Raw genomic sequence first — 25,969 nt, forward strand, 5'->3', positions numbered from 1 at the left:
CCTCTCCCATTAATAGTAAGTGTGTGCCTCTGATATGTTGCAAGGTGCTTTTTCTCACATCAAATGGTAAATCATTTCACTCTTGTTCCGGGATGACAATGCCTCCATCCACAGGGCAAAAGTGGTAACTGTGCTATGTGATAGGAAATGTAAACAATGCAGTGCATTACTATACATTACATTACATTGCATTTAGCTGACGCTTTTATCCAAAGCGACTTACAATAAGTGCATTCGACCAACACGATACAAACTTGAAGAAAACAGAATCGTATAAGTACATCAGGTTTCATAGAGCAAAAACATTTCAAGTGCTACTCAACCCGCTTTAGATAAGCCAGTCCTTTATTAGTATATAAAGAAGAGGTATTAAGATTCTTTACTTTGGTAAAAATAAATCTAAAAACCGCCATAACAAGTCAAAGTTAAGCACTGAATTGTTTTAATTAACCCTCCTATTGTCTTTGTCCCCCCCCCCCCCCCCCCCCCCTTACTTTGGGTTAGGGTTTGTTGACCGGTCCTGTTTTAACTGCTATTATAAAAACCATTAATCATCGCCACATTTGAACACCCTTTTAAACTGTAAATAGTGTATCAGACTACTGTTATATGTGAAAAACTGCAGTAAATATATACAAAGAATAGACACTGAACATGTATTGCGTGTGCCAGGTGTGATCCATGTGGGGGGATGGGCACATAAGAGCGGGACATGTGTCAAATGGTTCTGTGTGTGTGTTTGTGAGTGCCAGGTATGATTCACATGGGGGGATGGGCACATAAGGGGGCACACATCTAGAGTATGTGCGGGTGTTTGTGTGTGTGTGTGTTTTCTCTGATCCGGATGGTTACCAATTCCTTTTCTTTATGGCGGTCATTTTTGACCGGGAACACCATGGGTGTTACAAAGTTGACTAAATCAGTGCTTCTCAAACTTTTGTCAGTCATGTACCCCCTTTGAAACATTTTCTCAGCCAATTACCCCCTGACCGACCCCGAAAATGTTTGATCGAAAAAGCCTATACAAATAATTCCAATATAGTGATGTTCCCTCAGTGTGTGATTTATTAACTCCTTTACAACAAACTAAGGATATTTTCATTTTATTCATGAAAAAAGAAAAAAAATGTAAACTGATTTTTCAAAGTAATATCTGTTTAACAAACCAATGAACAAAATGATATATTATCCAAAACTATAAAATACAATACACCAATTTGACATGTTTGAGGTTCTAGGAATATTTTATATAAAATTGTGTTTTCTATTTAACTTATTGTAGCTACTAAGATTATTTTTGTAATCATGCATGGTGTTTTTTTTAAATCTCACGTACCCCCTGCAGTACCCCAACGTACCCCTAGGGGTCCGCGTACCCCCATTTGAGAATCACTGGACTAAATCATCCAAAATTCAATGAAAGTGGTGATCAGCAATTTTATATGTTCAAATGTCTACTGTGAAGGATATCATAAAGCCTTAATGCAATCGAATGTAAAACTAAAAAGTTATGATTGATGAAAGTAGTAAATCGGTCAGATGTGACCCGAAGACAACATGAGGGTTAAGTAAAGGTACATGAGTATTGTCTGCTAAATATATTCAAAAAATAAGGTACTCTCTATGGAAAAAAAGCCTATTTCAGAGTTGTGTTTTTTTAAATCATGGACATATTATTATTAACTGTAATTAAAAAGTTTCATATTGTAGGTGTGAAAACGTTTATTATATTCTATTGGCTAGTTAAATGTAAAACAAATGCATGTTACATTTGAATATTTTGAGACAATTTTAGACCCAAGGAATAATATTGAAGTTTTTTTCGAGATTGGCATTGTTCCCCTTTAGTACATTACTTGCAAACTATGATTATATGCAGGGTGCTGTGATAGTTAATGGTGCATTTTATGATGATATGAATTATTTTAACATACAGTATATGCTCACCAGCAGATGGCACTGCATAACCACTCTAGTGCAGAGTGAGCTGTGATTCAAGTCAGTCAGGTATGCTCATGTTATTTTTCACCACAAATCAGACTCAGTGTTAAAGATGACTGCATGACTACAAATATGGTGCACTGCATTAACACTGTTATTGAACATCACCAGAAAATAAAAAGACAAATGTCTGTGACGTTTTACCAATTTATTGTTTTGTTAATGTTTGTACAAGGATAAGAGTTACAAAAATCTACAGACTAGACATGATAATATATCCTGTTCCTATTATACAATGTTATTTATACAAGTATCCTTTAGAAGTATGTATATATTCAATCCAATGTACCTATTACACGTTAAAGATATATTGATCATCCTTATAGGACAGACAACAAACACAACCAACAGTAAACAAGTTCATCTAAACACCCACACAGCCTGAACTGACCGTGTGCAATCTAGACAGTATGTAAGCTTGAATGGTACTGATGTGCTATATCATATTTCTAGTACAACTTCATCAAATGAATACACATAACCTACAAATGCAGCATAATTCCCTGTACTGTTTATAAGTGCATTAGCCACTTGAATTGTAGGAGAACTTTTTTACTTTTTATTGAGGTAACACAGCTAATCTTTTTATAAAGAGAGATGACTATAATATAAGAACAGTTTATGATTTTCATTTGTATTTCCTTGTATTAATCATATGGGTGGCATGTCTATAATGTCAACGATAATAGTCAATGTTCTCTGTGTTACTCTGGCCCTGCAGCCTGGTCTACCTCTGCCATCCACTGACCTATTTCTGAAATTAATGAATGAAGGAAAAATATAGTTTTGGCTGTGATACTGTTCTCCTGTTATCAGGCATAAGACATAGATTTGTGAACAGCTTGCCAGTACTGACGTGCAGCAAACACAAAGAATGATCAAATATCAGAGTTACAAAGAGTTTGTAACAGTCGACTGCTGAGAAAATTCGACTGCAGGTCAAACGGGTTACTGATTGGTCAGACTGCAGCCGACCCATTTTTCTGAGGACAAAGCTGCTTGGAAAGTTTTGATGGAACATTTTCTTTCAAACTTTTTTTCTCTCCTAGAACAACTGTAATCGACAATTTCAAGACAGAAAGGGAGTATATTTTGATTTAGGTTAAAGACAATATTTTTGTAACTTGTTTCAAATTATTGTCCTAAATTACTTTGTTGAAATATTTACCAATCCAAGTAACAATTGGTGAGGTCCATGAAAAGCTTTCAGCCCTTTGTACTCAGTGTCCTTGGGTTGGATATGTGTGTGTTGTTGGGGTGTAGCAAGAACTGCTGTCTTACAGCTTGTTTTTCATACAACCATTGTTTTTTAGGTTTTTAAATATTGGCTCAAATACAGATGTAATTACCTTTAAGCCAGCATGTAGTGGCCATTAGAAGATTTGCTACCTAATGCAACTCTACCCTGGTTTTACCGATGATCCATGCATAGGCTGTGTCTGAAATCACTCTCATATAGTGAACAATACATTGAAATTTCAAACATTTATAAATCAGCATCATAACAGGTGCAGCGCCAAACAGCTGTAATTTTTGCATCTATAAAATATGATGCATTGCATTGTGGTAAATTCATTGATGGTAAAAAAGAGTTAACATGCCATGCACACTACTTTCTTTCATTCCATTATTAAATGTTACTTACAGTAGGTGTACAATGTTCCAGATTTTACAGTAAATGGAGAGTGATCTCAGAAACAGCCCTGATGTGGCCAAGGAGTCATGGTTTTGATATACTAAAGAAACACCAACACAGACTGGATGTCTACACAATTAGTGGTGAAACATACCCATAAGTGTTCCCTCATAATGAAACGTGAACAAGATTGAAAGTCAAAGCCCACAGCATATTTGTAACCTAATAACTTGAGATGTTTCACTGTCAGATTATAGTAAACAGAAGCATTTTCCAGTGCATCCCTTTTTTTATCCAGCATGTCTGCTCAGCACACTTTTCTTATTTAAATTCTACTGTAATATTGTTATGCGCTATATCAACTTGTCCACCAACAAGGTAATGTGTTGGCCCAGAGTTTGTCAGAAAGTAGCAGTAGCCGTCCTACACTCTAGAAGATTAGTGGTAAATATTCATCATACAGACAACAAAGTTTGTTTTGCTGTCGAAAAGAGGTGCAGGAGCGTGATGGCAAACACAATCCCTCGGTGTCCAAAGTGTTCTTCAACCACTCGACTTGTGACTGACTGGAACTACATGTTACCTTGTTTGTCTGAGGAAGAGGAGGAAGTGGAAGGTGATGGGGAGGGAGGTTTGGGAAAGACCCTGTCGGTGGGTGTGATGCCCGGGCTGCCCAGACCAGAGGAGCTCGAGCTGCTGGAGCGGTATGGCCCCGCTCCAATCACAGGGGCCGGCCGAACAGGTCTGACAGGCGGGGGCCTTAGAGGGGCACTGGGTCTACGTGCTGCTATAGCAGGTTTAAAAGTGGTCATGGTCTCGGAGGAGGAGCTGCTGCTGCTACGTCGCTGCGCTGCATCTGGATCCCTGATCACTATGGTGTGGAGGGGGCTGCAGGGCGGATCCTGCGCCCCCCCGGGGCGTTTGAGGGGCTCCAATGTGTCCAGGACAACGTCAGGGGCATGTTTGGCTACATTCTGTCGCTCCAGCTCACGCAACTCATGGAGGGCAGTATTCATTGTTTTCTCTATGTCCTGAAACATAAGCAGAAGGAGAACATGTTTTGACAATCAGAGAAATACCAAGTAAATAAAACCATGTTAAACCAAAGATGGGAGAGACTTGTTAGCCTTACTTTTATACTTTTTTATACTTTGATTTACACGCTGACATTTCTGTAAATGGTGTCCTCCTCCAGAATCCAGATGTGTGTGAAAACATTATAAATGTAACAGTGTTTAAAGCACTTTGGAGGATGGATTGCTTCAATTTCAGCTATTACCCTCAGAGCAGTAATGATTAAAACAGGTAGCAGCAAGTATTTGGCTTTCTTTGTTTGTCCTATTCATAAATAATGTAATCCATATTATAATTTACAGTCAATATCCTTCAGAATAAATGTAAGAATTTCAATATGAATAAAATATTAAACATTAGGTATGGCATAAAAGGACAGCTTTCTTCTTAATGAGGATGTTTGTACAAAATTGCTTTGTAGAAATATGTTTAAGTGTATTCATATTTTAATCATTTGTCTTTTTCAAAAGTACACTAACACTCACCTCAGCGAGTGCTTCAGCCTCAAGGGTTTTGTGATCTCCTAAACTCGCGTGCCGAGTGGTGCTGGGTGAAGATCGCTGAGAATGGCTGTCCAGGAAGGCCTTTCTGTCCGGGTGGTTGATGCAGCCAGCACTGCCAAATGTGGCGAGGCGTCGTTTCTCGGGACTGTCTGCTGGGCCCCTGCTAACCGCTATTTTGTGTGGGCTGCAGGGCCGAGGCAGAACCTTAGGGGGGTGATCTGCAGCTCTGGTGGGGCTCTGACTGTCAGCGCCGTTCCTGTGGTGTGACCCGGAAGCACCATCTGATCGCATCCTCACCCTGAGAAAAAATACATTACTGATCAGTTTGAATCTCTTCTACAGGAATTTAAAATGCTAAACTTAATGTCTGTATGAAGTGTATGCGCAGTCCGTAGTGTGTGAGCCCATTGAGTCTTAAAGGTCTCCTATCATGCTATTTTTAGGCATATATTATAGGTCTCAGATATATACAAATATATAAAAAACATGTCTATGAAGTGTTTTGCTCAAAATACCAAACAGATCCCCAATTCTAGCCATGCCTCATATCCGTCTATTTCAGCCCTGTTACTAAAGTGCTGATTCTGGGTATAAAGCTTTATATAAAAAAAAAAGAGGGAGCGGAGATTATGCCTGCTCATGCGGGAGAATTCTACCCAGAAACTCAGCTAAATGCTGCCGTGATGAAACGCCATATCATGTTCCAAACCACATCAAGGATTATTTCTGAAACAGTATAGAGCTCAAATGCTTTTTCTCTTGCGGGTTTACCACAAGGTGAGTTCCTTTTTTTATTTCCTGCTTTCTTACACGTACTCTCTCCAGCACAGGTTAGCTCTGAGTGTTTGCGATGCTTGCTAATGTAAACACAGACCATATACACTGAACAAAAATATAAATGCAACACTTTTGTTTTTGCTCCCATTTTTCATGAGATGAACTTAAAGATCTAAAACATTTTCTATATACACAAAATAACCATTTCTCTCAAATATTGTTCACAAATCTGAAAAAATCTGTGATTTGCCGAGATAATCCATCCCACCTCACAGGTGTGGCATATCAAGATGCTGATTAGACAGCATGATTATTGCACAGGTGTGCCTTACCCCCTGATCCCACCGGAAGCGTCTGCGCCGCCCTGCGGCTGTGCCGCATTGCGACCTCCTCCTGCGTCATAACCCACCAGGCGCGTTTCAAAACGTTGCGGAAGCGGAGCGTCGTGTGTGCAGCCTCGCAGTTGTTGGATGAACGTTCCACTTCCTGCCTGCGCCGCGCTGCGCCGCATAAAAAATAGGATTCATCCTATATTTTAGAAATTCCTTGCGGCGAGGAGCTTCTGGGACGCTTCGAGCTGCGGCGCAGCGGGTCTGGTGGAATAGCACCCATTGACTAGAGTGGCCGCGATCGCTAAAAACGCCGCAGCCGCAGCGCAGATGTTCCTGATAAGATTAGGGGGTTAGGCTGGCCACAATAAAAGGCCACTCTAAAATGTTCAGTTTTATCACACAGCACAATGCCACAGATGTCGCAAGTTTTGAGGGAGCGTGCAATTGGCATGCTGACAGCAGGAATGTCTACCAGAGCTGTTGCCCGTGAATTGAATGTTCATTTCTCTACCATAAGCCGTCTCCAAAGGCGTTTCAGAGAATTTGGCAGTACATCCAACCGGCCTCACAACCGCAGACCACGTGTAACCACACCAGCCCAGGACCTCCACATCCAGCATGTTCACCTCCAAGATTGTCTGAGACCAGCCACTCGGACAGCTGCTGCAATAATCGGTTTGCATAACCAAAGAATTTCTGCACAAACTGTCAGAAACCGTCTCAGGGAAGCTCATCTGCATGCTCGTCGTCCTCATCGGGGTCTCGACCTGACTCCGGTTCGTCGTCGTAACCGACTTGAGTGGGCAAATGCTCACATTCGATGGCGTCTGGCACGTTGGAGAGGTGTTCTCTTCACGGATGAATCCCGGTTTTCACTGTTCAGGGCAGATGGCAGACAGCGTGTGTGGCGTCGTGTGGGTGAGCGGTTTTCTGATGTCAATGTTGTGAATCGAGTGGCCCGTGGTGGGGTTATGGTAGGGGCAGGCGTATGTTATGGACGACGAACACAGGTGCATTTTATTGATGGCATTGCGAATGCACAGAGATACCGTGACGAGATCCTGAGGCCCATTGTTGTGCCATTCATCCACGACCATCACCTCATGTTGCAGCATGATAATGCACGGCCCCATGTTGCAAGGATCTGTACACAATTCCTGGAGGCTGAAAACATCCCAGTTCTTGTATGGCCAGCATACTCACCGGACATGTCACCCATTGAGCATGTTTGGGATGCTCTGGATCGGCGTATACGACAGCGTGTTCCAGTTCCTGCCAATATCCAGCAACTTCGCACAGCCATTGAAGAGGAGTGGACTAACATTCCACAGGCCACAATCAACAACCTGATCAACTCTATGCGAAGGAGATGTGTTGCACTGCGTGAGGCAAATGGTGGTCACACCAGATACTGACTGGTTTTCGGACCCCCCCAGACCCCCCCAATAAAGCAAAACTGCACGTTTCAGAGTGGCCTTTTATTGTGGCCAGCCTAAGGCACACCTGTGCAATAATCATGCTGTCTAATCAGCATCTTGATATGCCACACCTGTGAGGTGGGATGGATTATCTCGGCAAAGGAGAAGCAGTGGCGTAGCCAGGAATTATTGTGTGGGTGGGCCTGGAGAAATGTAGGTGGGCCAGGGGGAGACATATTAAGCGTGGGGTCTGAGCTGAAACTTCATTAATGATTTTAATGATTTTTTAATTCACTAATAGAACATAAGCATAAATTAGCAGTGAAAACAAACATAGGCACGGCGGCCTCAGAATGTGTGTAAAACTGACATCCACATAGGGATGGGTATCGTTAAGGCTTTAACGGTACTACTACTTTTATCGATAGCGCTTATGCTTAGGCTCCAGGTTCAGTACCAACCACATCATAAAGTACGCGGACGATACAGCAGTGGTGGGACTCATCAGGGACAACAACGAACAGGCCTACAGGGAGGAGGTGAAACATCTGACAGACTGGTGTAACACCAACAACCTGATCCTGAATGTCGATAAAACAAAAGAGATCATTGTCGACTTCAGGAACATAAAGCACTGTCACCCACCACTCCACATCAACGGCACAGCAGTAAAGACTACAGACAGCACCAAGTTCCTGGGGCTGCATATCACAAGCAGTCTGACCTGGTCCACTCACACTACATCACTATTTAAGAAGGCACAGCAGCGCCTACACTTCCTGCGCAGCTCCCCCCTCCCATCCTCACCACGTTCTACAGAGGAACCATAGAGAGCGTGCGGACCAGCGGCATCTCCATCTGGTCGAGAGACTGCAACGCCAAAGACTGGAAGTCTCTGCAGAGAGTGGTCAGGACAGCAGAGAAGATCATCGGAGTTTCTCTCCCTCTCATCAGAGACACCGCTCAGAAACGCTGCCTGACAAAAGCCCAGAACATCCGGCAAGAGGTTCCGCATTAAGAGCAGAACAGCCAGATTCTGCAATAGCTTTTTCCCCCAAGCCATCAGACTGCTGAACAGCAAGCAGACCAGTAACATAAAGATTACATACGCTGTGTAAAGGGCACATATTTGTTATATAGTATGTCTATTTTATTTATATGTATAGTAAGTCTTTATATTTTAAATGCACACTTTATCTTTAATTTTATCAGCACCACGTCACTATTATTTATTTATATGTACAATTTTAGCAAGTTTTTATATTGTCCTGTTCCTGTAAGCCAGTACAACGACATTTCGTTTTAATAGTACACTCTGTGTCTTGTTGAAATGACAATAAAGTATGTCTGTCTTATCGATCCGGTCCTTTAACATTACTTTTATCGGTTCTTTTGGAGAAAAAAAATAAGGTAAACTAACTAAACAAATTGTGAACAAAACTAACATTACTTTTTATTTAAATTAAATACATAATATTTCACATCAAAAGAAACAACAATGTTTTAACAAATCATATTAAATAATCTGATGACAGAATTGTAAACAGAATAGCTGAAACTTTAACAAAATAAATAATTCAGTTTCCTCTAATCATTAACCCATGTTTGTATAATGCAGTTAACTCGGTGTGTTGCTGCTAGCATACATAACACCTGACGTGGAAACGTTACTCGTGGATGGGGCTACAGAGCTACTAGAAAGACAGTCCAACCCGGTGCATTCCTCCGTCTGGATGTGGAGCACTTTTGCTAAATGTTTAGACAAATTGCTTGTGTTACCGCCCTTACATGCTAAACTCGTATTCCACTTTTGGTAACGAGTATTGTCCCCATCGACACGGCTATAGTTTAACCACACCTCGGAGCACGTTCTCTCTGCCATCTCCTCCGTGTGTGTGTGTGTGTGTGTGTGTGTGTGTGTGTGTGTGTGTGTGTGTGTGTGTGTGTGTGTGTGTGTGTGTGTGTGTGTGTGTGTGTGTGTGTGTGTGTGTGTGTGTGTGTGTGTGTTGCTGCATGTAGCAGCTGCGTGTGTGTAAACTGCCCCGCCCCCTCGCACACATGTGGGGGATAGATCTCTTAAACGGAGTTGGCGACACTTAAACTGCAATGTAATGTTTGTGTAGCAATAATACATACAACATATATCGGGGGCACAGGTTGTTTATCCTTGACAGTCGCAAAGTGGGCACACACTGAGTGTTTTCATATTCAGCAAATGTGTACACGCTAAACTGCAGACCTCAAGAAGAAATAATACTTTCATTCACTCACGGCAAAAGTTACTTTACTTACTATAAAAACTCACGGTAAAAAAATGCACTCCCTATTCCATTGTCATGAAGGTGGAATCTAACTATATCCAGAATAAGTTTTATTGGATCCAGGCTAGAAACATACGGAGCCCCTAAAAGGGACATGAAAAAAAAAAAAAAAAAACAGAGGGAGAAAAAAAGTCAGGATAACGGGTTAGTATCTCGTGCGCACGAGAAACGAATCCGTTATCCTGACTTTATTTTTTTTTGAGAAAGTTACCGATGCACCAAGGAGGAAGTGGAACACGAGACAACCATGTCATTGCAGACTGTTATGTTTACGTGGGGAAATGACAGTGCATACATTATTTGAGATATATATCGTACTTAGACTTCACTTTAAGGACATTTCGGCCAGGGGTGTGTGGTCACTCCAGGAGGCAGCGGGAGGTGTAACTCAGAGAAGAGCAGCACCAGCGCTCAAAGAGCTTTTACGCACCGCCTACACTGTGTTTACCTTCATTGAACAGCTATAAATCATGGGCGGACTGGGACTAAAAATCAGCCCGGGACTCGCACCCAGCCCAGCCCACGTAAACTGTCAACGGGCGGCCCACTTCGGTACCGGCCCAATGGGAATCTTCCCGCACGTCCCGATTCGTTTCTCGTGCGCACGAGATCCTAACCCGTTATCCTGACTTTTTTTTTTCTCCCTCTGTTTTTTTTTTTTTTTTTTTCATGTCCCTTTAGGGGCTCCGTAGAAACATGTTTATTTCTGCTGTAAAGTTGGGCATTTTAACATGGGGGTCTATGGGAATTGCTCCTTTTTGCATCCATCCCCTGTCGGCCACTAGATGAACTGCAGTTTGTGGCACTTCCTTCTGGGCTTCCCGGCTCTGCGCTATGAAACGCTGATTGGCTGTGGGTGGGCCAGACGTGCATGTGGGTGGGCCCAGGCCCACCCGGGCCCACCCACAGCTACCCCGCTGAGGAGAAGTGCTCACTATCACAGAGTTTTTCAGATTTGTGAACAATATTTGAGAGAAATGGTTATTTTGTGTATATAGAAAATGTTTTAGATCTTTGAGTTCATCTCATGAAAAATGGGAGCAAAAACAAAAGTGTTGCATTTATATTTTTGTTCAGTGTATGTCCAAAACACGTCACGCATTGTTGCTGATAGGGCCTTGAGTGTAAAGCCAGCCCACATTTCCGATATTACGTCATATCGGCAGCAAATCTTGATCAGCTCCGTTGTTCCCCCGTTTTAGAGATTTGGGAAGGAGGAAAAGAGAGAGGGTTTTATTTTCTGACACTTTGTGAGTGCCCTGAGACACCGGGGACACATATTCATGTATAAAAGACATCAAAAAGTGCATTTTGCATGATAGGTCCACTTTAACTAACCTTCCCAGTGCTGCTCCAAAGCGGCGCTCCGGTGTGTGTTCGCAGGGAGATTGGTGGTCATTTCTGGAAGGGGCTCTCTCATCGTGCTGTAGTCCACCGCTGCCTGCACTATTAGTCCTCTGAATGCTATCTGAGAATGCATCATCCCTGATACAGACAGACAGAAGAATTGATTTGCAATTAATGGCTTCCGTTCTCAGGGATGTTAATTTTCTCAAACGGAAGAACGGAGTCCATTACAATTAAATTCTTGTCACAAAAACAACAGAAAAATGTCACCAGCACAGAAAGCCTCATTCCATTTACAGACATAATTAATCACTTGTCAGTCCCCGGCAGCCACTTTTGACAGAAAGTACATCAATCCTCTTTTTCATTTAGCTTTAATTATGTTACCTGCCCTGTGATGCAGGAGTGGTTATCAGGAAAAAGGCTGGAGCAGAATTAAAGGCTGCATTTGTAGAGTGATCAAGTGCTTGTGCTCTTTCCTTGCTGATTACGGAGCATTTATTTGGTTTCCATTGCAACCAGGTTTGTCAAGGAAACAAGACGAATGCAGAAAAACATGGCATTGTATTCACACTGCCCCTTACAAAGGCACTGTTTTTATAACGGCAAGCTTTTTAAACAGCTAGAAAATACAACAAATTGTGTAAAAATACGAATAGAATAATGCATTTGGGAAAAATAGAGCGCTATAAATAATGAGCAGCCCAAGCAGCCTATGCCCTGCAGCAGAACCAAGGTACTGACATTTTCTGATGCAGTTATATAACTAAAATCTATGTGGGAGCCCTACAGACCAAATGTATCCCACTCACATGTCCTGCACCACAATGTAACGGTGTGGAATCAGCCCGTCCACCCCGTTATGTCGGCCCTCCCACCAGTCCTCAGAGGCTCGCAGGTAGAGCAACAGAGAGGCTCCCTTCTTGAAGGACAGCTCTCTCGGAGTGCGGCCAACGTAGTCAAACTTTGCGATGGCCTCGATCTGCTCCAACTCTGAAATACAAAAACACAAGAAAGTACAACTCAGAGAAATGTGACAGAATCCAGTTTGAGACTACTTCAGCTCTTAAAGGTACGGCTGGTGTCTCTGCAGTGTGACTCACCTTCATCGCTAGTGTTGGGTCCGGTACCATTGTCTACCTCGTCAAGAGCTCCGGGCTCACTGTGGGGGCTTTCACTGAATGGAGAAATATGGAGACAGCGATCCCTCAAATCATATTCAATGTAGCAAATAGATGAATATTAAGCTTTCCGTCATATAGTTTATGAATTATTTTCAATAATTGTTCTTATAACTTAATTTCCAATATATGCAAATCAGGGTTTCCGTTAGCCGGTAATTACCGGTTTTTAGCTGGTAACATTTATTAAAAACCGGTAAATTCAAAACCTGCCGGTCAAAATGTCTGGTAATAATTAGGGAGGCTCCGATCGATCGGCCGCCGGTCATTATCGGCCGATATTCACTCTTAATAGTTTGATCGGTGCTCTCTATAAAGGCCGATCAGCAGAGCTGGATCTGATCGATATGGACATAAACGCGAGTGAAGTGTAACCGGACGCGAGAGAGAGATCAGATCAGCTGCTGAGTCTGACCGAGACACGCAGCTCTGCATAATCACCTGAAGCCCCGCCCTCTGTTTAGCGGGCTGCAGGAGCTGCATGAGAAACTGACAGGCTGTCAGGAGAGAGAGAGAGGGAGAGGGAGAGAGAGAGGATCCGTTTCTCCCGTGTTATTATTCAAATGTAATGTAAACTTTTGAATAATGTACGTTATCTACTACAAGTAGTTTGTTTGAATGTAATAATTATGTTGTTTGTGGAATAATTTATTGAAAAATGAATCTGAATTTTTGATCTGTTACGATTATAAACTGAAGCGATATAAAAACGAGCCCGTGAACTGAGTTTTAAACTGAAGCATATCTGCTCATAGTCCGGTAATTACCTGCTAACGGAAACTCTGCTACACAACTCTTATTATTATTATTGAAATATGACCGGTAAGTTTCACATTTGTCCGGTAAAATAAATTCTGCCCGGACATTTGACCGGCGAGAAAAAATCCTAGCGGAAACCCTGATGCAAATGCATTATGACATAAATGGTTATTTTTACATTTTAAAAATACATTTTCATATAAATTATATTTGATAACATTTGTATTGAATTTTATTATACAAAATGTATTTATTTAATCTGTGTCTAATATAAAAGAATAATAGCTGAACAGTTGTTATTATGGCTATGTTTTTTAAATAGTATTGTGCATACTCAAAAAGTCAGTTGTTAGGCTGTTAACAACTGATAAAAAACGGGCAGTAAATGTTTGCTTAAAAATAGCAGCTTTTATCCAAAGGGCTTCACAATTTGTCTTAAATTCACTCTTTCAAAAACACACTCACACTCCTGACTCCTCAGCCGCCCTCTAAACTATACAGACACATGCTGGAAACAGTGTCTTGCACTTACCAGTACTCTTCCCCTCCAGCCATGCATTTTTCATACACAGGTCCGTCCAACTCACGCTGGCTGGGGAAGATGACCTCATGGTGGATGATAATGGTCTTAATGATCTCGTTAACATGCGCCTGGCAGGACACAGGGTCCTGTTCATCTGGTATTGGCATCAATGTGGGGCCAAAGCAAATGGCGAGGTTGTAGGGGTCCATCATGTTCTCATCACTGTACTGAGAAACACTGGAAAGACAGAAGCAATTAGTATCATTTTCTGAGTGTCACACGAGGGATTTTTTTTTGTGGCAGGACTTACTGATTGAGAAATGAAAACAAGTATCTCATGACGATAATCACAGGCCGCTGAAGAGTCACAACTATCTGCTGGATGTGATGAGCTCTCTCTGCACCAGAGTCCAGCTCTGAATATAAAGTAAGAAGCAAAGACAAACAGGAAGCATTAACAGAAAGACAAAACAAATAAAACTTTACATCTATGAGATATTTTCCTGGATTTTGACTCACTGGTTGTGGAAATTATGTCCAGGAAACGCTCCTTAGGGAACATCGGGTTTTCCAGCCCCCTGAAGTAGAGCTTGAGAACGCCGGCTATAGAGTTGATGTCATGATCGGCCTGATCATCCACCAGAGGATCCTCTCCTGTAGATATAGTGTATATTAAATACACTCAATCAATCATTCATTACCATCAGTGTCCATGTAACACAGCACTAATGCAGTTTTTTATGCGCATCTTAAGTTGGGAGGTTAATATAAACATTGAGAGTGCGTTTTCTTCCTCATTTATTATTACCCCTAGACGCTGATCTTATGTATAATGCATCTGAAAGGATATGCATGTCCATTAGAGGGTTACATGTGACACATGGGCTCTTTATCTGCACTTTGAAGGCCTGTGGAAGAGGCCGTGGCTTTTGAGGTGGACAAAATGCAATTTAAAATCAATCAAGAAAAGATAGCCAGGCGCACTGGGACTGACCTCTCTCAAATGCATTTTTAATGTCGTTGACTTCGATCTGGGAGCCTGGAACTCGAAATATACCTTGCTGCTGAAGACCTGTAGACAGATAGACCCGTTAGTGTAAAATGTACAAATGTCCTTCCATTGAATTTACCAGCACATTTAAGGTTTAAGAATAGTAACCAGCATTTAAAGCATGAAGGTGGTAAAGGCTATAAACAAGTCTGGAGGATGTATGTTTGTGTCAGGAGGTTAAGCAGGGGAAAGGAGGGGTTTTTGTTTTGTGGAAAGCCAACATATGAACGTAAAATAGGAACCTACCATACAGATTGATGTATCGAACACAGCTCTCAACCACCGCAGGTATAGACTGGCCGGAGTCCTACCAGGCATATTGAAAATGATTAATATTGGAGGCACATAAACTGAAAACTATGAATAATAACAGATAAGTCATGCTGGCAGGACGTTATAACTAGAAGCTTGAGGCAGCCCCTCAGTCAATTAACTTCAAAAATAATGAAAGAACATTGTTAATCATTCAATGTTTTTATAACACTTTTTATGAAGCCCATGTCTTCAATACATTATAAACCTATATCATAATTCTTTATAACAATAATCAGCATTTAATAATGACCCATAAGGTCATACCATCATAATATCTTCTTCCTCCCCAGGCTGAGGAGGTTCAACATGGACTCCAGGATACTCTGCAACTTCTACAGGTGCACCATAGAGAGTATCCTGACTGGCTGCATCACGGCCTGGCAGCTGCACCGCCCTCAATCGTAAGGCTTTACAGAGGGTGGTGAAAACTGCACAGAACATCACCAGGACGGAGCTGCCATCCATGGAGGACCTTTACTCCCAGCGGTTCAGGAAGAAATCCCTCAGGATTATAAAAGACCCCCATCTGGTAACCCCCATCTGGTAACGCCTGCCGTCTGGCAGGCGTTACCACAGCATCCGGACAAAAGCCACCAGATTCAGAGACAGCTTCATCCCGCAGGATGAAGCTGTTGAACACCTGAACTGTTGAAACAACATCCATAACATTCATCTGCTACTTAGGAATTATGTATCTAATATATCATTCCAATAGCTTGCATATAGACGCTTATTTCACTTTTTTTTTAAACTAATTTTCTTTTTGTATTTACTTTTTAATATTTACTTGCACTATATTTTTCTGTTTATCTGTGTTATTGTGTTGCACTGTTGGAGAAGCCTGTGACCTAATATCGTATGACAAATAAAGAACCTTGGACCATAAAAATAATACTTCATAATTGCTGCTAGGATCATATTGTAATTTATTTATGATATTAGACATCATAAGTAATTTGACATTTTAAGCATTATTATTAATATCTATAGGAAACTATGATTATATTGTGTTATATCGGATTAGAACGCATAACAAAGAAGTACGTTTATAATGCATTACAGACATGGGCGTCATTAAAAAAGTGTTCCCAATGTTGGTTAGCAACTGATGTTAAGTGTGTAGAACAAAAATAAGCAGAGCCAAATTGTGTTAGTATTTCCACCAACATATGCAACTAATACTTAAGTATTATCACAGAATGTTTCTGAAACAAAGTGCGATCACCCCGCTGTGAGAGTACCTGACTCCTGGCACGGACATTCCTTCTTCCCCTGGGCAGAGAGCAGAAAGGCAGGAACAGAGGAAGAGAGGCAACAAGAACCACAACAGGTTAGTGAGAGAAGCAGACTGTACCAAGAGAGAAAAAGAGGAGGCCTGGCCGGAGAAATTAGCCAAAGCTTCAGTGCCTTGTTGGGTGTGAAACATGGGCACATGGCACGGCAGGGGGGGGGGGGGGGGGGGTGTAGGAAGAAGGGAGCTACTTTTTAAGCTGTACTGCTCTGATGTTGTAAATGCACACTCAGTCTTTCCTGCCTGTGTTTGATTGAGCTTTTGAATAGTTGTTTCCATGTGTTTATTTGCATAGCCTGACAGAGTGATGGTGCTGGTACATGGCCAGCTGGCATACATTAAGCCATATACATGTCTGGATGCCGGGGAACACAGGAGAAAATATGTAAAAAAGCAGACCCAGCATCAGTGCAATGCTCCTTAAATCAAACCACAGAATTAGTTTGATTGGTTTTCACCTCAGCCTGTCTTTCCTGCAGACTGTGGACACAAGGCAAGGAGCAAGAGGAAAGTCAGTGCATGAGTGAGCCAACATTTGGGTGAAAGAGTGGTCAAAGGCAAAGGCAAAGGAAAAGGACCCCCCCCCCCCCCCCCAAAGGACCGCTAGCGAGACAGCTGAGCTCGTGGAGAGACAAAGAGCGCAGATGGGCTAATACCTGAATGAAGGCCTCCATATTGCCGTTAAACAGCTTACGGTAAAAAACGGAGCGAGGTCTAGACTTCCGCATTCTCGAGGGTTTGGGGGGAAGAGAGGGGGGCCTGGGGAGATGGTGGGGGGTCACGGTTGGTACAGGGTAAATATGAATGCTAATGCAACTGGTACAGCCATACAAATACAGACAACTTTCTCCAACATGTTTTGGTGTTTTAACCACAGTTATTCTTACATTCATGAACACATTTGATATCAAACTCTATATTTGAGCTAAATATTCAGCTAAAGCCACCAAACGCTGAGATAAGGTTAGTTGTTTCATCACTTGGTGAAAAAAATCACACGTGGTTCATCCTGCTCGTGATCTTTATGCTTAAGATATGATCTGTAAGTGGAAGCTTTTTATGATTTAAAATTTACAAGGCGGTACTGATATTCAAATTTTCTCTTGGCAAGAAAGTTAAAAAGAATATTTCCCCAATCGTCAAACTTATTTTTTTTCAAATGACCTTAGAAAGAGCTGCTGTACCACATTTTATTAAAGTCATGGATAATGACTACAGGAAAACGTTTGACAAAAAATGTAATGAGAAAGATTTGACTTTTTAACGGATGTACTTTTGTTTAAAATAGGTAGAATTCAAACACTTGAATTCAAGTAGTCTTGTGCTTGGCTCGTCAATAATTGTTAATCCCCTGCTCAACACCTTGTTTAAAAATAGAAAAGCAGGACATTATTCATCTCACTGGCATTTATATTTTTCCTGACATGTTTTTATCGATTAAATCTGAGAAGAACATATCAGCCCTGTCTTCTCTGATAACGATCAAACCCTTTGTTTGAACAAATAAGAGAGAAGTTGAGAACACACTCATATTCCCACACTGTGATCTCATCCAGGGACACAGGAAGCATTTCACACATCATCGCCTACTTTATTTGCACTCACAGCTTACCTTGTTGTCCCATAATCAGCCCTTTCCCCTACAAAGAAAAAAAAGAGAGAGAAAGAGACAACATTAGTATACGCTCGTTTTACAATCACAGAAGTTCGCTGTACGGTTGAGTGCTGGCCGACTATGCAAGGCTGGCAGATGGAGACGGAAAGGGGTGTTGATGAGAAACCGGGCATCTATTCAGGCAGGCTCAATGGGGTGAGCGCCATGGCTGCATTTGACTCTCCGCCAGGCAGTAGTCATTCAGCGGTTGCCCTAGAAACGGCACCAGAGCCCCAGAAGGGGATAGCTTGGCTACACGCTCTGCAAAGTGAAAATGTTTCCAGGGGCAACAAGAGTGGGAGGTTTGTGAGAGCTGATCTGTACAGTGTGAAGATGTCATGATATCAGCAACACATTTGTCTCATCGCACACTGGTTAGTCAATTAACAAATGTTTGTTCGCGGATCAGGACATGTGTGAAGCAGCTTCGACACAATTACATTTTATGTCAAACCCATAGGAGCAGTTTGAATTAGAAACACAATAACATGGAACATTTTCATTTTCATGCATTCTTCTAGCAGAGGATAAACTGTATAGCAAGGAATATCCTTCAAATACAATACTACTAGTCCTAGCTGTTTCTGTGTGTCTACAATGTGCCATTTATTTGACAGCCTGATATTTTTTGGAACTAAAAGAGGACAAAACAGTCAAGCTGTCGAGTGAATGACACCCTCAGTATACCAACATGTTGTATTTAATTTCTTAATTACATTTCTTTTGATTTAAAGCAGATGGAAGATTGATGTAGCAACACGTTGACACAACAAGATATACTTCCTTATTTAAACATTTGACTGAATAAAAAAATATTGAAGGCATGACATGTCATAACATTTAAGCACAATCAGTCTGACCAGGAAATCTAGTTTTTTTTTTTTTGCCAATAGCCCTGTTTAGGTCTCAAAACTGTCAAGCTGTCAAGGAAATGACTAATTCATTATATGTTGTATTCTATTTCCAAAAATATGGAACGAACTCCAGATAAATAACGTAGTAGTGAAATATTACTATGGTACTATATTTTTACTATTACTATTATTACTATATTTTATGGTACATTTCTTTACCCCATTATTTTTTAAAGCTTTAATCTCGCCTTATTTAGACAGATAAAGGGTCGGCAACTTTTCACTAAAGTTACAATAAAAGATAAACCACAAACTATTACCACTACTCTCCACTCCGCTAATAAGTCTCACCTTCTCCGAGCGTCTGCTTCAGAAGGTCATGCTTAGCCTGCAGTTTGATGATCAGATTGCTGCCATTCAGGAACTCCTTATATTTCTGTTGATGACATAAAGATAAATAGCCGCAAGGTACATTCTTGTCACATGGTATGTTCTCTATGATGCCGTGCCTTTGTGCCCTTATTTGTCCGAGAACTCACAGTGAAGTAGAAGCCCTCAGTCTCGTGCTGATTGGCTCGTCTCTTCACAATGTTTGCCTTGCTCATGTAGGAGTCAGAGGAAGCCGATTTGACCGACTCAGTGGATTGGCTGTGCGAGAAGGCCTCCGACACATCAAAGTCCTCCACTGTGAGCATGTCCTGAAGGGTCTGCATGGTGGCGTCCAGAGTCTTCCTCACCTGACACACACACACACACACAGCATGAAACATGTGACTTTAATTCAACAAAGTATGAATTGACGATTACATTAATTAGATGTGCTGTACAAACAAAAGTAACAGGAATATTATAATTATATATAATGTACATGCTTCAGATACAGTACAGCTGTTCAAAGAAGATGAATATCAGCACAATGTAAACCTTAGATTAGACAACTGCAGGCCCTTTCCACAGAAGTTTGACTGACAGTAGCTACCTAGCATGAGGCTACGTGACATGCAAGATTAACTATGTGAGGCAGACAGGGAGGCAATGTGCATTTCCATATTCATGCATACACACCCAGATGACCTTTAAACAGGCCTGAGTCACCGTGGCCTTGGTGACTCCAGGCGAGCATGCCAGGGAGCATACTGGGAGGTTGGAGCAGAAGACTGGATGAGAGATGACCTCACAGGTCAGTGTCAGACTAAAGATGAACATAAATGCAGGGTGACTGCTGAGGACTAGTTTGCTGTTACATGTTAGTGGACAGTGATAAAGATGAGAGGCTGCCAATCCCGTTTTAAACAACGTAAAGCCAAAGAAGGACGCTTCGGGTGCTTGAAGTAAGACAAACAGTGATTCACTATAATTATGTCCAATACGGGTTCATACTTGTAACTTGGGTTGGTACTAGAGCATTTTTACGTGCTAAAGCAACACACTCTCACTCCCTAAGCGTCCAATAGCGACGTTTGGTCAATGTCCGTGGCGTCCAATTGTGACGCTCCTAGGCTCCTTCAGCGTCATAAAGGGACGCAAATAGCTTTCAACTGATTGCAATGTATTCCCATCTGCGTCGGGATTTGACGCTCATGGAAGCACGGCATTCGTTTATGTCGGCTGCCCTTAAAGGTAATGTGAGCGTCCATTCCCAGGAGTAAAGGATGGCAGAAGACACTACACTACCCAGAATCCCCAGCTATCGTTTGGACTACACCATGTGCTCTGTTTGACAAACCCCGTGATAGTCCTCAAGCTCTGTGATTGGAGAGTGTGCTCCATGGGATGGAACCACGGCAGACTGCCCAAAACTGGATTTGAACGGGTCCACCGCGTCCCCCCTCCCCCACCCCGTCCCCAGAACTACACATGCTGGCTATTCTGTTTCGCAACATGTTCTCTATGGCACGTCTCTACTGGGAGTTGTAGTTTTAAAAGACGTTTTCGTATTTCCCATAATAAGAAGTTGCCAGTATTAAACTGTGTACATCCCTGGAGGTTTAGGGGACAGGAAACACTCACATTTAAAACATATAATTAATAAATGGGTGAAAATTGCTTGTGCCCATTATGGGCAGTATTAATATATATACACACATGCCAGCTAAGGTCAGAAGAGCTTTATTTAACAGCTGGTCTTATGTGTGTGACCCCTGTGATAACATTACATTACATTAATTGATGAGCCTGAAACATGCACTTGTCAAGGTTCAGAGGCACATTTTGCAAATATGGCAGTAGCCATCGATCAGCTTAAGATAAGATATACTTTATTGATCCCAAGTTGGAACATTTGCGTTACATCAGCATGTGTAACAGTTAAATATGCAGTGGTGTTTATTTGAAAATCATTTAGTATAATCACACAAATTCTGTGTTTTATATTCAACAATTCTGTGTTCTTTATTTATTGATTGTTCAATACCTGACAAGGCCGGAGATGAAATATCTACATACATCTTATAAGAGTATAATACATTATGTATAATATCAGTTAAAATAAGTGCTTCAACATAGTTAACATTGATGGAGGTATGCACACATATTGATAGATGTCTTGTAATGCACTATTGAGGAACCTGCAACCCAAGTTTTTCATTCAGTGCAGAACTACACCATAGTTGTGTAGGCCTATATGATATGTCAATAAACCTTAGAAAATCTTGAAATCTTGAAAGGGATGTGCAAAATAGTCATTACATACAGTCTTTAATTAACTATTAGTAGAGAATAACGAGTAATGAATATACTTTATAGGAATCGTATTAATATCTAATAATAAAAATAATTAAATTCAATAACATGCTTTAACCACCAGGTGTCCCTTTATATCAGCTGTGCACCTTTATGGTGTAAATACAGCCTATCTACCAATTGGATCAAATATAAAAGTGAGCCGAATTAGTGTTGATACTGCAAGGAGACGTATTGTGTGAAAAGAAATGTAAGATGTTGTTTAATGGCTGATATATTTATGATCCACGTCACCTTTTCAGTTCCTCATGTTTGTCTTCTCATCAGGGCTCTATAAATACAGAACTACGGCAGATATGTAATATGTAATGCAGCCGAACCTTGTATTACAATGCCATTATGTGATGACTTTCAAAGAGAAAAGCAAGCACACTCGGAATAAGGTATTATTATTATTTTTTTTAAATGTTTTCGGTCTGTTTCCGGTATTTGTTAATGACGATGTGCTGTGAGATGTGAGACTGGAATTGCACAGGGGGAAATAATGTAGGCTATCTTTAGATGCGGATTTTGTTAAACTAATATGTTTGCGCTGTGGACCAACACTATACATTGACGGGGAAGGGGGTAGCAATAAAGATAACACCATTAAACAGTTACACAACATAACAGAAATAATATCGATAGCAGCGTCCCTAGCAACCACCTTGGTAACAATGAAAACGTCGCGATTTCCTGAAGTAATCTTCGTAATAACTAGCAAACTAAAGATCATGTACATCCACTGCACATATAATCTGAAATAACAACTCATATTTGTCGCATCAAATGACATCAAAACGCATTTTAATGGCCAAACTAACTTTAAAATAGGCATTTTCTACCGAGAATAAAACGAAGTTCGGCCATGTTTTCTTTTTCTGCAGGGAGAAATTTGAAGATCATGTGACATAGACGCCAGCCATCGGAATGAATGGTGAAAAAAACGGGGTTTGTCAAACAGAGCACATGGTGTAGTCCAAACGATAGCTGGGGATTCTGGGTAGTGTAGTGTCTTCTGCCATCCTTTACTCCGAAAAAATATTTGTTTCTCCGAATCGAAGGGGAAAAATACAAAAGCATTGCACACAATTTAAACCAATCAATGTTGTGTAATTAACAAGGATAATCTGGTGTTTTTTAGTCGATGAGTAGTGCAGATATCAATGTAAAATCAATCGACAGTAAGAGGAATACTTACTTCCGGTTGTACACTTCTCCGTTATCCAATGGGAATGGACGCTCACATTGCCTTTAAGGGCAGCCGGCATAAACGAATGTCGTGCTTCCATGAGCGTCAAATCCCGACGCAGATGGGAATACATTGCAATCAGTTGAAAGCTATTTGCGTCCCTTTATGACGCTGAAGGAGCCTAGGAGCGTCACAATTGGACGCCACGGACACTGACCAAACGTGTCCGTGGCGTCCAATTGTAATTGTAAGTATTCCTATTGGACACTTAGGGAGTGAGAGTGTGTTGGCTAAAGTGATACAAAAAAAAAATCTGATCTGATCTGATTGGACAGGGTCTTCTTTGTCTGCACTCCACTTATAGTATATATATATATATATTTATATTTAACGAAGTCTTGGTTTAAAGGCTATTTTCTCAAAACAGCTACAGTATGTGCATTTCTCTGTGGATTATCCATTGTGATAGTGTCACAGTGTTCCCAGCTCCTAGACCTGCTTTAAAATAAGACATAGAATTATTTTTTAAATATAAAACCTTTAACATGATAGAAATGATATGCCTTATAGAGAAACAGCTTTTCAAATAACTGTGACATTCTCTTTTTGACTGAGAGATGAATATGAGGATTAAACCACTCTCGTGAAGGTATGGTAAATATGAGACTACCACAATCAGGCAGCTTCCTTAACTTTCAATGTCACACCGTTCATACGAAACGTTCAATTATTTATTATAGGTCTGTAAAAACTATTTTTCAAAGACTTCAAAACATGTCAAGTTTGTGTTAGCAGATATTAAAGAGATCTTAGCAGACGGCTTCCTGTGCGTTTTATTTGATTGAAAGTGGATAAGACATTCATTTCCTGTCAGAATATTTTGCAATAACCTGGTGATATGCAATGGCCTCTGTTTTTAAATGTCTAAGACTATTATGTGCACACCATGTTACTCTACACTACAGCATACGAGGTGTGTCTTTTAATGTTTCTCACCAACTTTCAAGATCTTCTTGCTTAAACCAATTATCTTTGATATTAACTCCTAGTAAAAATATGTGTGCTTTTGCAGCTGGGGAAAAAGAAGGTTCTTAGTTGTCCAACATCATATTTTTTTCTTCATCTCCAACACCTTGCCAAATTTAAAATTCATATATTTTATACATATAAAAATACAAACTGTGTAAACATTGTTATAACCATAAAGGTTTTCCCCAATGTTTTTTAGTACAAAAGCCCACAAAGCCTACAACTTTCATCATACAATTGTCAGCATTTTACTAAACAAAAAATGTAACATTCAGGGTAAAAGAGCGGATGTGTTATTTCATAATGCCAAAGCAACATATTTAATGCGTTTGGCTATTGTTTAGGACCTCATCTACAAGCTTAATGGATCACAAGATGACGTGTTAAGACCTGGCTAGTCTATCACCTCAGCCTAAAAATGTCCTAGAGGAAATATTTTACTGACTGTATATCAGTACATATGACCCGGCAGAGAATAACATTATTGTGTTTAGCATGCTTGCAGAAAGCTTGCTTGCAAAGAAACACGGACACTAACTACCTTCAGCCCTCTGACACTTGTGCGCACTCTCACCTCTTCATTTTCTATCCTCAGTGTGGCGAGGCGAGATTGCAGCTGGTGGTAGCGCATCAACAGCTCTGTTTGGACAGGCTGCTGTGCACTCACCTGACACACCTGGGATTAAGAAAGAAAGGAAGTTTACCAAGAGGATTTAACACAGAGAACATCAAACAGAATGAGAGGCACTTTATGTCAAAGACTAAGACCTTCAAAACAAACCATTATTGTATCTTTTTCCCTAGTGACTCACCTCGTCCCCCATGTGTGGCTGGTAGTCAAAGCGTGCTGGAGGACAGAAAATCTGGCTGTGTGTGTCCATACACTTCAGCTTGTCTCCTCTGTTGTCCATGGCATCTACCGATCCTTCCAGCAAGTCCAGACCTTCGTGGCGTGAAGTCTCCAGACTATACTCCGCGGACAGGTAGGTTCTCAAGGTGCGTGCCAGGCTTGCATGGAAACCTAGGTCGCAGCACTGAGAACAAAAAGTGAACTAATAACTAGGTCTGCCACTATTTTTAAGTTTCATCATTTGTCTGATCTACAAAAACAAAACAAAAATCCCAGTTTCTGAATTCCAAGGTGATGTTTTTAGAAAAATACATCTGCCGTCCAAAACCCAAAGATATTCAGTTTAATAAGATAAATAAAAGAGAAAAGCTGTCTAAATAGCATTTTATTGATTTTTGAATTAAATTAATTTGAATGGTTAATAGTTTATCAAAATTGTTGGCGATTATTTTTCTGTCGATCCACTATTTAATAAGTCAACTCATCATTCAAGCACAATCAGTAGTTACAAACAAATCAGAGGCATAGAGCTAACATGAGAACCAATAAGTAAACAACAAATAACTAGGTCTGCCACTAATTTTAAGTATCATAATTTGTCTGATCAACAATAAAAATCTGAAAACTGTCCATCCCAAATCTCTGAAGTCCATGGTGATGTCTTTAAATGTTTATTTTCTGCCATCCAAAACCCAAAGATATTAAGTTTCATAAATCTTTCATATGTCTGTATACAATTTTTGATTTGGTTAATAAATTATCAAAATGTTTCATCAACTCATCATTCAAGCACTATCATTAGCTACAAACCAATCAAAGGCATAGAGCTAACACAAGAAACTCTGTGACTAAAAGGAAGTTCTGCATTTTTGGTTCAGGCAATTACTGATTACTTACATCTATCATGTCCGAGACATCATGGATGTAGTATTTGGCCACCAGGGCATTGGTAGCTGCCAGATTGAGAAGATAGTCGTTCCGGGCCTTTGTGCATTTCAGCTTGTTTTCAGAGTACTTTGCTTGTCTCTGGGGGGGGGGGGGAGAAGAGAGAGTCACATTTATGCCAGGATGTAAAATGGATTCCTAATGCACTAAAATAATGGACTACTAAATCAAATCTGATTTAATCTTATAAATGCA

At 40.8% G+C, this 25,969-nt stretch overlaps 1 protein-coding gene across 2 annotated transcripts in view; it reads right to left on the reverse strand.

The window, feature by feature from the left end:
- Positions 1 to 2,134: 2,134 nt before the first annotated feature.
- Positions 2,135 to 25,969, reverse strand: part of LOC117446656 (SLIT-ROBO Rho GTPase-activating protein 3-like) — a 40,698-nt gene continuing 16,863 nt past the window's right edge. Inside the window, exons 6-22 of one of the 2 annotated variants that reach the window (XM_034082972.2) lie at positions 25,727 to 25,855; positions 24,792 to 25,013; positions 24,554 to 24,655; positions 19,577 to 19,774; positions 19,389 to 19,473; positions 18,142 to 18,169; positions 17,186 to 17,288; positions 15,170 to 15,230; positions 14,867 to 14,944; positions 14,392 to 14,526; positions 14,183 to 14,288; positions 13,882 to 14,109; positions 12,513 to 12,586; positions 12,222 to 12,402; positions 11,401 to 11,547; positions 5,197 to 5,512; positions 2,135 to 4,668 (exon numbers count right to left, since the gene is read on the reverse strand). In XM_034082972.2, the coding sequence (XP_033938863.1) occupies positions 4,210 to 4,668; positions 5,197 to 5,512; positions 11,401 to 11,547; positions 12,222 to 12,402; positions 12,513 to 12,586; positions 13,882 to 14,109; positions 14,183 to 14,288; positions 14,392 to 14,526; positions 14,867 to 14,944; positions 15,170 to 15,230; positions 17,186 to 17,288; positions 18,142 to 18,169; positions 19,389 to 19,473; positions 19,577 to 19,774; positions 24,554 to 24,655; positions 24,792 to 25,013; positions 25,727 to 25,855 (2,652 nt within the window). In that variant the 3' untranslated portion in view covers positions 2,135 to 4,209. Of the gene's footprint in view, positions 4,669 to 5,196; positions 5,513 to 11,400; positions 11,548 to 12,221; positions 12,403 to 12,512; positions 12,587 to 13,881; positions 14,110 to 14,182; positions 14,289 to 14,391; positions 14,527 to 14,866; positions 14,945 to 15,169; positions 15,231 to 16,479; positions 16,511 to 17,185; positions 17,289 to 18,141; positions 18,170 to 19,388; positions 19,474 to 19,576; positions 19,775 to 24,553; positions 24,656 to 24,791; positions 25,014 to 25,726; positions 25,856 to 25,969 lie in introns of both variants that reach the window. The other variant, XM_034082971.2, reaches the window with a different exon arrangement.

The sequence above is a fragment of the Pseudochaenichthys georgianus genome, chromosome 5, assembly GCF_902827115.2.
Source record: "Pseudochaenichthys georgianus chromosome 5, fPseGeo1.2, whole genome shotgun sequence".
NCBI lineage: Eukaryota > Metazoa > Chordata > Actinopteri > Perciformes > Channichthyidae > Pseudochaenichthys > Pseudochaenichthys georgianus.